Here is a 14424-nt window from a genome sequence, read left to right as displayed (position 1 = left end):
GTTTAAAAGTTATAATTAATATATTGGTAGTTTTATAAAAAAAAATATATTAATTAATTAATAATTTTGTTAATATACATTAAAAGCTTTATTAATGGAATCATCTAGAATATTGCGCCAATGTACATTACAATATTAATACTGCAAAGGAGTTTTAAAACTCCAAACATTAAGGAAATATGGAATCGGTCCCCATTTTTTGTGTCTTGTCACAGATGAAGGTTTATTGACTAATGTTCTTAGATGTTGTCACTTTATTTTTGGGATGGAATTAGGTACTTCGTAGATGAATAGAGTTAACTTCATGAGTAAAAGAAAGAGTAAAGTTTGCATATTTATTAGATGCTCTTAAATGTAAAGAGAGACACTACTACTTCATTTTAAAATATTATTAGTCAACACAAACTTGTCTTGACAAGGTGACAAACGATATTTATTTTCAAATTCTTTCATTTTCATATGGGCAAATTTCCTTAATATGTTTACTTATTGGAAAATGATCACATATACCGGAGGAAAAAAGCGGAATATGGTATTCATGGTACGAAAAGTTAGCCCATTTACTTAGACGTTGAGAGGACAAAAATAACCTTGGTTGCAGAGACAAAATGTCAACAAAGAGCAGCTCTAATTCCTAGTGGCTTAAAACGGGTGTTAGTATGTGCCTTGTGACTAAGTGATCACCATAGACTCATATATTATTTCAAAAAAAATATTCTCAGAAATACGTTATTTACTTATTTTCACTTTGAAATTTTGATTTCGTTACAAATATAATTTGTGTTTAAAATATTTACATTTCTTTATTATTATATCTTCATTATAAAATATAATTGAAAATACTGACAAAAAATTTTAATAATATCCCCTATTTTAATTTAAAACTAACTACATTTTTAATTTTAAATTATGAGTTTCACAAAATTTATGGTTTGAATTACGATTATTGAAGTAGACTAAAAATATTTAAATTTTAAATCTTAATTTCATTTTAAACATAAATTCCATATAAATTGAGAGTATGTATTATCTCAAATCTTTTATTCTATTGTATATTTCTTTAAATTTTAATAGTTTAATTATTCTGTATTTATAATTTGATTGTTATAAAGGTATTCGTAATTTAAAAGTATTCATAGTTAAGAACTTAATCAGATCTTTAATTACATATTTTTTAAAAAATATTCTATTAATTTTAATATTTTTAACATAAAAATAATCTAATTACAAAATTAAAAGCGGTATAAAGACTAAATTAAAAATTAGAAATATTTAATTATAAATTTGATAAAATTATAGAAACTAATAAAATAATTAAACTACTTTTAATTATACAATTTTCAAAACCGTATAAATCAGCGCTAATTATTTCATATGAACTTGTCAATTTAATAATTCCTTTAATAATATAACCAACAGAAATCATAGTACTTTAATTTAAAGTTTGAAGAGATATATTTTTTATTCAAATTATTCAGAGTGATTTTTTTCACTTATTGATGATAGATTAAATTTGTCCTGAATACGAAAATATTGCATAATATTTAAAAACTCTATATTATTTTCAATTATTCATTTTATAATACATTAAAAAAAATTTCAACTTTACCCCACAAATAATTCATCCATATAATATACAATAAACAAATAAATACAAATTTTATATGCATTTAAATAGTTTGATTTCATGATAATTTCACTCAAATTTTTCTCTCATCAAAAATATTATTTTATCTATCACTGTATTTTGCATAATTTAATTCATCTCTTATTTTTTTGGAACATTGCTGTATTTTTTAAAAAACAAATTATCCAATTACATGTATAGTATTCTTTCCATTCAATTAGGATTATTTCTTATTCCTTCCATGATTACAAAAATTGTTTTCTTCCATGATTACACAAATATGCCTATTAGGCCTATTTCTAACAAATTGCCAACTCAGCTGTATGCTCAAGATCACGTGAAAAGCCGAAAACACACCATGACACCAAGCTTCATTGCACATGGTCAAATAAAATAATATATAGGTTTCAATACTTTTTAACTACATAGCCGGTTTGAAGTCCACCATAAGTTCCTTCTCTTCATGTTCACTCAAAAAAAGCTTCCAAAATCTTGAACGTTCAAATAATTTATATTATATCTAAATGATCAACATAGATAGAATATCACATTCCGCTAAATATAACGGAATACGAGAACCGCTTCCTTACTTATTATGTGTGGTTAACATCACTCTCGCTGACTCCCATAAATTAAAATACATCGGAAATCCCTCCCCAATTATTAATAACTATTTATGGAGCAAAGGTACAAAAATAGAAGACTTTGACAAACTAGTGTTTACTTTTGTGGTTCTCAAATGCGACTTTTCAACTACAACTTCCTAACTTCCTATTTATTTATCTAATTTTCTGTCCAAAAAATGCAACAGTAATTATAGCAAATTTCCCGCCACTAAAAGTACCTCAAGCCAATCCTATCCAAAACGTTCTATAAGAAGTAATAAAAGAAAGGATTAATTTAATTAAGTTCCCTAATTATACTAGATAGTTACATTGATCCTCAAAAAGTTTAAAATTGAATAATTCATTCTCAAACAAATTATTATCTAAATATTCATTAAAAATAAGAGATACTGATTTCTTGATAGTTTTAATTAATTTATAATAAAAAATTTTAGCAATTTATCTTTAATGTACAATTAAAAATTTGATTAAAAATGACAGAAAAATCATTCTATCTAATTCTAGGAATTTTTTAGGATTTTTATAAAATAAAAATGATTAGAAAAATCAAATTATTCAATCTAAAAACTAAAATTCAATATTCACCAATTTAAATATTTATTCTACAAATTACATATGGTCTGTTTATAGTTTGTTTGGTCACATTTTTTTTTTTTGTTGAAGCGGGAGAGGGAAAACTAAAGCAGAAGAAACTAAGGCTTGACTTATAATTGCTAAAAAGAACCGAAAGAAAAAGAGATACATGGGTTCTGAGAAGGAAGTAATTGGTGACGGTTTGGCATCTGCAGCTACAACAAAGCAAAAGAAGCTTGATGGTTGGCTTCCCTAATCTACGAAGACACTGATGGAGAATATGAAAAAATATGAATAAATAATAATAAATATTTATATTTTATCCAACCCACTATGCATATACATGTTTAGTTATTAACTTATTATTGGTCTTATTTAATTTTATGGCTACTTGCAGCTACCATGTGTCATATGGCTTAAGCTCAAGAAACCTAAAAAATATGGCTTGTCTTGGACGATTAATTGGATAAATTTATTTGTATTTAACTATTAATAAATTCATCTTCAATTTAAAAAATTATTCGTGAGAACACTAGCTAATTTTGTTTCTTTATCCTTAAATTTCAAATATGCATTATTATTAGACTATTGATAATAATACTATCTCCTATTGGTGCAATGAGGATATCATTATGTCGGCCAAGGATTACAAATTTTTTTCATAAGGTTTCAGGAATGATTATTCTATTATTGGGTTTAAAATTGGTTGATGGGAGAATGCAAAAAAAAAAAAAAGAATTAAGCACTTTTGAAGTACTGTGCACAGATGAATTTTTCGTATGATCAATAAATTTTTATGAAATATATATATAAAAGACATTGCATTGTTTTGCCTAACTTTGTAAAAAGATGTCTTTATAAATTTAAGGTCTAGCTTTAAGATTTTATTTTGCCTTATAATCAAGTGCACATATATTACAGAGAGTTTATTAGACAATCAAGTGCTTTAATGAATTTATTAATATTGGTGTACGCAGATATTTATTTCTTCCGAAATTTGGAAGAAAAAGAGAATGTGATAAATCAATTCATCTTGAACATTTGTGAATTTAGTGTGTACTTTGTTTAAATAAAAACTCAACTACTTATGTCTGAATCTCTCCAGTAAAAATGTTTATGGTGCAGTTTTTTTCGTAAACTAAATTGAAACTAAACTAAACTTGTTTAAATGACTTAAAATTTGAACCAAATTACTTTTTCACTTAGCAAATAAGTTTTAAATAAGTTTATATCATAAGACACTAATTTTAAAATGAGTAAATACTGCATCCGACTCCTGACAATTACCTCGAAAAGACAACGAGGTCCCAAAAAAAAAAAACAACCAATCCGGCCCTTGATATTTTTTTTAGGACTGATTAGCCTATGTGCCAAAAAAATATTGACTTTTTTTTTTGCACAGGGACCTCGTTGTCCTTTCGAGGTAATTGTTAGGAGCCGGATTAGATTTTTTTTGTCAAAAGCCTCGTTATCTTTCCAGTTAATTGTCAGGGACTATTTTGGATTTTTCTCTTTTTTTTTATGGATCATTGGGTTCCTGGTGGTATACATAGCTTAAAGGACTTTGCTCATGATATGCTAAGCGATATATATGTTGGAGGAAATAGTTAGTAAACGAATGGATTGGAAGCGGTTAGATTCCAATTTTATCTACGTTACGCCACTTGAACTTGGGTTGGGGAATGATGTTATTGCTTGGTTCCCAAATTCCAACGGAAAATTCATCATAAAATCGGCCTATAACTTATAAGTTTATTTTTTGGAGGACCTGAGAACTGCTGTTTTTAGAACGGTTTTGCTAAGAAATCAATTAAGAGAATAATTAGTTAGAATTAACTAATTGAAAAATAAGAGATTTGTTATAAAAAAAAAAATAACTCTACTATTTTAATTTATAAAAGAATCACTTGAGTTGACTTATATTGTATTTGGTTTTCTAGACTTTTTCATTTGAAAAAGTCTGGAAGTTAATTGGCTGACAAAGACTTTGTTATTTTGGGTGTTATTTCCGCAGTTTATAATAAAAAAAGTTTAAATCAATTTAAAAAAATAAAACTAATTTTAATTTTAAAAACTAGTGTAAACCGTTTTATATAAAAAAAATTATCACATAAAAAATTATGTTAGATCGATTGTAAAATCGGTAAAAACAGACGAGAAGGGAGTTAAACCATTCTTTACATCTTTTTAAGATCTGAAACAAAAACTTAAATGCTTGTCAAGTTTATGGACTTGTATGCAGCGAAGTATATTAGCGTTAACGTCTGAAAGACTTTGTTCAAAGTTTTTTAAACCAGATTTTGAGATACCGATTTTGTTAAAAATCTTTTCCAGATCTTGATAGAATTCAGATAACTATAAAATTATTAATTCTTAAAATGCGCATAGATAAAATTATTGATGAAGATGCATGTCAGGACCAAGTCAAGGTTTGGAGGAGTTGTAGGTTGAGGTTGAGGATCCATGTTACTTCTCGCACATGCGAAATGGCCACATCAGTTACGTCACCCACGACATGAAGCCTCCAACTCTAGTGTAATACATACGAAATGGAAGAAAAACGTATATTTTTTCACTCACTTATCTTTCACCCCTAACCTTCTTTAGCATATAAAAAATAATAAGCAGTAAAAATAATACATATAAAAATATTAATATAAGTTAGCAAAGATTTTAGACATATTTTAGTAGGTTTGAACATAAATTATTTGAATAGTTTCATCTTTATTGATAGATAACTGTTCCCTTTATTTTGAAAGTCTGTTGAGATCTATTTTCTAGATGAGATGGAGATGGTACGAAAATAGGTCTCTTTTTTTAAAATGAACCTCTTATTTTTTTTTTTACCAAAGATCACGAGACTCGAATATGCGACTTTTTAAATGAGTATAGAAAGATTCAGGATTTGGATCCTCTAAAGTTTGAATTTCACTTTAGAGAGTAAAGTGTGATCTCTCACCATTGATTTCATAGGTGGGACCAAGAATAAATATGAAAGAGAAACTATTCAAACGTAGAAAATCACACTTTACTCTCTAAAGTGAAATTCAAACTTTAGAGGATTCAAATCGAGAAAGATTATATCATTTAAGTTATAACTCATTAGCACGAGCCTCTTATCCTTATTGAACCTGACTTTATCTATTGAATTATCAACAATTATCTAAAATTAACATCAACATTGTGTATCATAGAAAAAAGTTCTTTAAAATATACGAAAAAAGCATAACAAATTAGCAATTTATCACTAATGTTGTTAGGAAGTAAAATACCTTTTGGTCCTGAATTTTTTTTTGTAAGATAAGTAAGGCTTCTCGTCACTCGTCAGATTAGACCAACAAAAAGGATGAAGCAAGTATGTGCCTAAAAGTTGGACTTGATTAATTTCTAAAATTAAGTCAAGTTGGCAACAATAACCGAAGCCCATTACATCTGTCGGCTTCAGTGTTCAATCTTCAGTGTTTAATGTCCAAAAGAGGAAAATTATCAGTGTTCGGATATTATATATAAACTCAACTGGCAAATTTCCCGCCAATTTGTTTCGGCACTTCGTCAAATCAGAATTATCAGAGAAAGAAGCCAAACCCTAGACTCTAGAGAGAGAGAGAGAGAGAGAAGCCATGGAAGAGGAAATCAAGTCAGAATTCAGAAAAGCCGGGTTCAACCTTGAGGAAGAAGAAGAAATACTGAACAAGTGTAAGTAGTTCTTCTTTATCGTTTGTTCCAATTCCTTTCTCTCGATTATTGAAGAGTAGAAAAAAACAAAAACGAAGAAGAAGAAGAAGAAAGAAAAAGCGTTGAATGTGTTAATGTGTGTAGCATATGCTTGCAGGTATGACTTTCTGCATCAACTACAGCCTCAGCCCTGCAGATCTCGTCTCAAACTGGGAGGTTTATTACCTCAACAGGTTTTTGCGCTCTCTCTCTACTCTGACACTCTACTGTTATATTTGAAGCTGTGTATTTGGGAATTATATTAATTTTAGAATGATCTTTAACCTATCTCTCTCAATCCGACAGACAACTGAATGAGCCAACAGTGCAAAATGCTGAAATGGATGGCTTTTTGATGCACCTGCAGACTAACAAGAAAGAAGAAGTTATAAAGGAGGAATCTAATTGCCTAGTTACTCTATCAGAGATGTAGAAATGTAAGCACATCTTACTAAATTTACAATAAATCCGTGTGTGGTTTTCTTATATGTTTTGCTTAATGATTGACTTGCGTTAACCGTAAAATTTATGCGGGGTGAGGGGAGGGTGGGATTTCAGTTTTATTTATTAAAGGGGGGTAAGAGCTAATTGTTTTATTTAAACCCAACCTTGTGCATAATTTAAAATTTAAGTGCAAATATTGTGGCTGCTGCATTCTTACAACTTCTGTTATTGGTCAGGTCCCTTCCCTTTATGTATTCATTAGAATTGTGTTTGGTCTTGTCTATTGCTTACACTGATTCTTGTTTGTTTTTATTTATCGTTATCTCCTGTTGGGTTGTGTAATAGCCTAATAGGTTATAAAGTGGACAAAACTGTTTGAATTGTATTTCAGAATTTCCACTAAGCTACAGATATTTTCATAACAATCCTTCTTTTTAGGGTCTTAAACCATGATGATGATGCTAAGTTTAGTACTCCAACAAATAATGATGAACATCTTCGTTCACCTGCACACGAAGCAATGTCTCTAACAAATGGGAATATTTTATCTTCTGGAAAACCAACTGAGCTGGTGACACCCTTTTCAAAGCGAACTGATAGGTTTGCTGTGAAATTTAGCATCAACACAGTGCCTGATATAGAGAATGAAATACAAGTGCCAAATCATGAGATCGATGAGGACAGAGGATAGGGTCTGATATATGGTCTATCTCTTAGATATTTGGCCTTGTTCATTGGTTTATTGAACTCTGATTTTGGTTGTTTAGATGAATGTAATAGAAAATGGAATTCGCAAACATACAAGGGCCCTTGTTGCTTCTGGGCTTTATGGAGAACCAACAGACCCTACAATTGCTTCACAGGTAAACTTAATGCATCTAACTATTTTACTGATGCATTTGCAGAATATTTCAAGACAAAATGTTCTTTGTGGTAGGCCTTTACAATCATTCGGACGCTGTTACTTAATTGTATGCTTGTCTGTTGGCTAATGAGATTATTTGCTATCTTGTTTACTTAACCTCTGTATCTACATTAAATCCTCCTTGCATGGGTTTGATAGTTTAAACTAATATACTTTATCAGAGAAGCATTTTTGCTGTCGGTATGGTTTGCTGTGATGCAGAAGGCCGTCTAAATGACAAGTCTGTCATGCTGCAGGGCAGGTAAATTGGCACTATATATCTCCATATAGATAGTATTTATACAAGTATATTGTAACCTTGATATATCTAAATACTAGGTGTTGGATCTGTTAATGAACAAAATGGAGAAACAAAAATCAGTCAACGGATCAATTCAGCTTGACCAAGAGTTTATGTTCACTACCTTTTAGCTCTACAAACTTATCTACCATATATGGTCTGTTTTCTGATATGTTGACAGTGTTGAACATTCTGGAGGAGAATGTGTTCGTCTAGACTTGCAACGCTTAAGCCATTTTTCAATTTTTCCTGGTCAGGTGAGTAATGGCATGGCAGGTTAAATTCAGGCTTTGAAAGTGAAAATTTGTGTTGGAATTATGGGTTATGAAACACGGATCTCATCTTTTGATAGGTTGTTGGTATTGACGGGCATAATCCTAGTGGGCATTGCTTAGTTGCATCTAAATTGGTAGATTCTATACCACCTACCTCTGTTGCTGATGATAAGGATTTGAATCCAGCAAAGAAGCTAGCTATTGATAAAAGTCAACCAATTGATATTACTTCTAAAAAGACAGAGTTGTCCATGGTATTTACTCTACTCGTTTCTTAGTCATTGAGCTCTGTTATAAAATTATATTATGCACTAGGTTCCATTTTTGGTATTTTGGTAAAATTTTACAGATTTTTACTATAGTTTATTTTTTAACAATGACAAATTACTAACATCTTAATTAGCCAGCCAAAGTATGGTTATAAGGCAGTCATGTGAAGCAAAACCTTGTAGCTGTTTATTTACTTGCATTTTGACGCATATTATAGATTTTAAAAGATCTCATGTTCTTTTTAAAAATAATTTTGTGATAATATGAACAATATTTCTGTTAATAATTTGTATTATACACATGCTCTTGGTGCTTAACAGATTATTGCAGCAGGCCCTTTTACAACAACAGACAATTTATTTTTTGAGCCCCTTGTAGAATTGTTAGGATATGCAAAGCGAAGACAGCCACAGTTACTTGTATTGGTAATACCACCTATGCATAATCTGCATCTTTTGAGTTTAGGTCCTAGATAATATGCAAACCTTGATTATTCGATCCTGCCTACTGGACTATCTCAGTTGGGACCATTTGTTGATTCTGAACACTCCAACATTAAGAAAGGAACTGTTGACAGAACCTTTGATGAAATATTTCATAACGGCATCCTGAGCAAGGTAATAATTCTTAACAGTAGACATTGTTTTTGGGAATTTTTATTTAGTTCTTTTCTAACCCCCTTGTATCACTTTTGGTATCCAGTTACAAGATTATGTAGAATGTATGGGTTCTGCTGCGCGTGTTCTTCTTGTACCATCTATACGAGATGCGAACCATGATTTTGTTTTCCCTCAGGTACAGATAGAATTCAATCAACTAAGATATGATGATTTTTGTTCAAGATGCTAGTATATTTGTTTCCTTCAATCCCAAATCCAAATATTGATATTAACTATTTCTTTATGCAGCCTGAACTGGATATCAATCTTCCTGATCTCAAATCTCAGGTAAAATTATGTCGAAGCATTTGACAAAATAATCTTGGAACTGTTGCATGTACTTACAAAAATATCATTCATTATTAACATTGATGCTTACGTAATTATTCTGTTCTATTATGCAGATAATCAGTCTCACTAATCCTGGAATCTTTGAGGCAAACGAGGTATTGCATTGGTGATCTCATTTTATGACTTGGTAATTTATTGTGTTCCACTTCCCATGTTATACCTCTGGGCTTTAAAAATAAAAATTGACTGACAAAAGATGCATATTTTGCAAATACATCTGCTGTACCACATAGTATGCTTTACTTAATTTCTTTTAGGTTTATTATCCACTTACTGATTCTCTTAGCCAAATAGTGGAAGAAAAAATGTTACAAGGTTTAGTTAATTGCTGTATCTAGAGAGGAGCATGTAAGAGTTACCATTTGTTATTGCTTTTCAGGTCAAAGTTGGTTGCTGCAGTGTAGATATTCTCAAGCAGGTCAGTGGGGAAGAGATATCACGAACTGCGCCAGATGGACAACCTACTGATCGCTTGACTAGGCTTGCAAACCATATTCTTAGCCAGCAAAGGTGAGATCTGATATCTTGTGATCTTTTGCTTTCAGAAATCATCACAAACAGTTGACACACTTTGATTTTTGGATTAGCTTTTATCCACTTTATCCACCGGCAGAAGGTGTTCCTTTGGATTTTTCTCTTGCACCAGAAGCCCTTCAACTCCCGTTGGTTCCAGATCTTCTTATCTTACCTTCGGATATCAAGTACTTTGTCAAGGTACACATTCTTTACCTTGTGCTTGTTTCTTTTTCTCAATCCTTAAAAGATGGTGATTGAATTTTTGAGAAATAGGTGGTGGATACTAATTTCTGATGAAATAAAGTTTATTCATTACTGCATAGGTGCTTAATGTGGGAAGTGAAGAGACAAACTGCAAGAAATGCATTGCTGTGAATCCAGGAAGACTAGCAAAGGGAGAAGGAGGGGGTACTTTTGTAGAGCTTGATTATCGTGGTGGTTCCGACAAAATTAATGCATCAGTTATTGGCATATGAATAGTTTCGGAGCATCTGTAGTCAGGAGGTGCGCATTCGTAACAGCCCTTGAACTGTCGTTCATGCTCTGGAAAATTGCTTTCAGTGATGCACTCTCAACTCACACAGGCCCTCATGTTTCTTGAGTAAAAATTAGAACCCTCTCTGTAATATTGTTAATGTGTAGCATTGCTGTTGTGATTAACAATATACATTAGTTTAATTTTCTACAGGTATCCTGTATCCACTAGTAGAAGCAATCTTATTTTTGGCTCAGTCAGAATTTGAATTGATTCAAATGGTGACTCACTTCATCACGGGGAAGTGTTTCTTTATGTATCATGAGTTGTACATAATTTTGCTGTGCATTGTTATATTATATTGAAAGTAACTCAGAATTCGTGACGTTATTGGTATTCATTGTTTTATATAAAACAATTTTATTATACTACGTGCCTTCCTCTGTAAGTATACTCTTGGAAATCAGGAAATGACATAGTAATGTATGTGCCTTTAAGCTTCACAGGAGCACTTGTGCAGTTGTAAATTAAGTTATGAAGAGAACAGCATATGCCAAATAGTTGCTTAGCTATAGCCACGAAACATCTCGTTTTATTTATCACTTCACGTATTAATTACGTGAACTAATTGTGTAAAATGCATAAATAAACTGGCTACCTTGAAAGCAGGTCCAAAAGGAAGAGCTACTGCTCGAAGCATGAGTTGCTTAAAATATAAAAGTTAAATTAAACCTATTTTGTTAAAATGACCAAAATGCAACCACACCCAAAATACAATCTGTTTCGAAGCTTGCCTGTACTACACCTTTGGTTTTGTCGAAAAGCTAAAATGAGATTTTAATAAAAGTCATCAGGTAGAGCAGGACTAGAGAAAAATCAGCATTAGAATTAACTATCACCGTACAACAGAAGTTGAAAGCCCTTTATTTGAACTCTGCACTTCAGTAGCTCTGGTTGCTGATTTACATCACCATACCTCCATCAATGGTGAACACCTGCAACACATTTAATAGCTTAACTGTAAGTGCCTAATTGGCTAGAAAAGAAATGAGGCTAAATAACACAATTTACAGAACCTTCAAATCATATGACAAGTTATTAGAGTCAATTTCATCAACAAATTTCAGTATGTCTTGAATTATATGTATTGCACTGAGAGGGTGAATAGTGTAATAAAGTAATTCTGCATTAGAAAGCAATAGGGAAATAGAATAAACTACCTGCCCAGTGATGTAACTAGCAGCAGGATTAAGAGCCAAAAATTCCACCAGCCCAGCAACTTCTTCTGGTTGACCATATCGCCCTGAATCCATGGTAGAAATTGTAAGTTAATAACACCAACTAATTAAAGCATCCATCAACATAGTTCCAGTGTTCACCTAATGGGATTGTCTCCAAAATCTTTTTCTCAATGTCTTCTCCTAGCTTTGCAGTCATATCAGATGCAATAAACCCTGGGGCAACTGCATTAACCTGGCAAGTAAAATCCGGTTTTAGTTCATTCCATCAACTGGCTATTTGCTCTTTGATATCAGGAAGAAATGCATAGATTTAAGAAATACAGTGATGCTTCTGCTAGAATACTCCTTTGCAACAGTTTTTGTTAAGCCAATTACTCCGGCTTTTGCAGCACTATAATTGGCTTGTCCAACATTGCCAACCAGACCAACAACTGATGCAATATTGATTATCCTTCCCTGAGAAACACAGGTGGATTGATATATATGAAAATAAAGAGATTACTGACCATTAGACAGCAAAAGACTGAATGCTAATTATTTCCAGTCTAGGAACAACAATCACTTAATTGGTTAATGATGCTGGAAGAATGCCAGAGATGGAATCAATTGGTTTATTAAGTGGATGTTACCTTCTTCTTCTTCATCATAATCTTAGCTGCAGCCTGCCCAAAAAAAAATGTCAGATCCAATCCATAAAGAAAGCTAAATATATTTTAACTCCATTCAAATTATTAACTGACTTACCTGTGTGCAAAGAAAAACCCCTGTGAGATTTAGATCAATAACCTCCTGCCATTGAGATTTCTTCATTCTCATTAACAAACCATCTCTAGTAATTCCTGAATCCATAATATCTTATGAGTATGATATTTGAATACCAAAAGAAAAATGATAGCAGAAGAGCTTAAGGTACCTGCATTGTTTATCAGTACATCAACAGTTCCCCAAGCATCGGTCGCCTGCATATACGGAAGTCATGAAAGCAGCCAAGACAGAAAAATCTCAACATAATAATTTGAGAATAGAAGCTTACAGCTTTAATCATGGATTCCACGTGAGCTTCATTGGAAACATCTCCCCCAAATGTAAGAGCTTGTCCACCAGATGCCTCGATCTAAAAGGTAATAGTCAAATAAATGCAGCCAAATCAATTGATATAACATAGTGAGCAACATCTATAAATAATACAAACAAAAAAGAGCTGACTTCACAAATAAAATAAGAAGCAAATGTTCAAGCATGGGACAAATTAAACATTTTGTTCTAGTGGAAAGGAAAATGACACACATCAAACAAAAATGGAATAGAAAGACAAATTTTCACATTAGAAATTTACTGATAACACATTAACACTAACAAGTAGATTGAGAATTAAGCTATCTAATCTTATACATTATCGAGTTTTGTGCATTATTGCCAAAGAATTATGAAGAACATGTATGAAATGAAAGTAATTGCATAAGGTTTTGAATTATGCTTGCTAAAAAAGTATGCTTAATCACAGTTAACATGAAATCAACGGGTCAAAAACTATATAACAAAACAGCAACACTGCACAGAATAATATTGACAAAATGCTATAAAATGAGAGGTCTGGTACCTCCTTGGAAACCTCCTCAGCTTCCTTAGATGACCTTGCGTAGTTAACAAGCACCTGCAATACAAAGCCCAAATAATAACTGAGCATCAGGATCAAAACTCAAAAGTGAATCACGTTAGCACAAAAGTAAATTAATTGAAAAGTAAACAAGTTTTAACCAAAGAACCACATCATCGAACACACACTGCACTGTTATCGACACAACAGATTTGTCTTCCTTTTAGTTTTGCTTGATTAAATTTAGAAGAGAAATGTAATTGCCTACTTGAAGAAGCACAAGTAAGAGCATGATTTGCTGTTTTAATTTATTTCTAGAGACGTCTAGGAAGCTTCTATTATAACCTACGTTTAACTTAAAATATGTCAATCCAAATACACACGAAGTTTAAGCAACATTTGAAAGTTACAGACACAACACATAAAAGTCGCGAAAAATAGTCTTGAGTTTGCAAGGACTAACCTTGCAACCTGCTTGTCCCAATGTCAGCGCGATTGAACGGCCGATACCTCTGGAGGCTCCGGTGACCACCACAACCGGTGCTTCCACTTTCTGAGACGCAACTGTTCCTGCCTCCTCAAGCGTAGCAACCTGCGCTCTCACACCTGCCGTTCAAATCAAACCAAAACTCAAAAACACAAATCGAAACACACACACACACACACACAGAGAGATCGGTACCGGATAAGCGAAACGGAGCATTGGATCCGCAGCGGAGGCCTTGCGGGCGATAGAGCTTAGTCGGAATCGGAGACCATTGGCGGAGATGACCGATTTTGCAGTTATCGGCGGCGGAGGAGGAGGAGAAGTTGGCAGTTCGGAAGGCCACGCAGTTGGAAGCGGAGAGAGA

The 14424-nt window shown here is 32.2% G+C and overlaps 1 protein-coding gene and 1 pseudogene across 4 annotated transcripts in view; one reads left to right on the top strand and one right to left on the bottom strand.

Moving 5' to 3' along the window:
* The window catches only part of LOC107468918 (uncharacterized), a 19473-nt pseudogene extending 8423 nt beyond the window's left edge, over positions 1-11050 (top strand).
* LOC107468923 (3-oxoacyl-[acyl-carrier-protein] reductase 4) overlaps positions 1-14424 on the bottom strand; it is a gene marked incomplete at its 5' end in the record, with an annotated part of 29133 nt that extends 14709 nt beyond the window's left edge. Inside the window, 11 exon segments of one of the 4 annotated variants that reach the window (XM_016088302.3) lie at positions 11310-11730; positions 11956-12038; positions 12115-12208; positions 12298-12432; positions 12606-12638; positions 12721-12815; positions 12890-12935; positions 13010-13090; positions 13577-13630; positions 14037-14179; positions 14256-14424. In XM_016088302.3, the coding sequence (XP_015943788.1) occupies positions 11698-11730; positions 11956-12038; positions 12115-12208; positions 12298-12432; positions 12606-12638; positions 12721-12815; positions 12890-12935; positions 13010-13090; positions 13577-13630; positions 14037-14179; positions 14256-14424 (966 nt within the window). 4 annotated transcript variants of the gene reach the window in all.

The sequence above is a fragment of the Arachis duranensis genome, chromosome 10 (assembly GCF_000817695.3).
Source record: "Arachis duranensis cultivar V14167 chromosome 10, aradu.V14167.gnm2.J7QH, whole genome shotgun sequence".
NCBI lineage: Eukaryota > Viridiplantae > Streptophyta > Magnoliopsida > Fabales > Fabaceae > Arachis > Arachis duranensis.
This window is presented reverse-complemented; position numbering and strand designations above follow the sequence as displayed.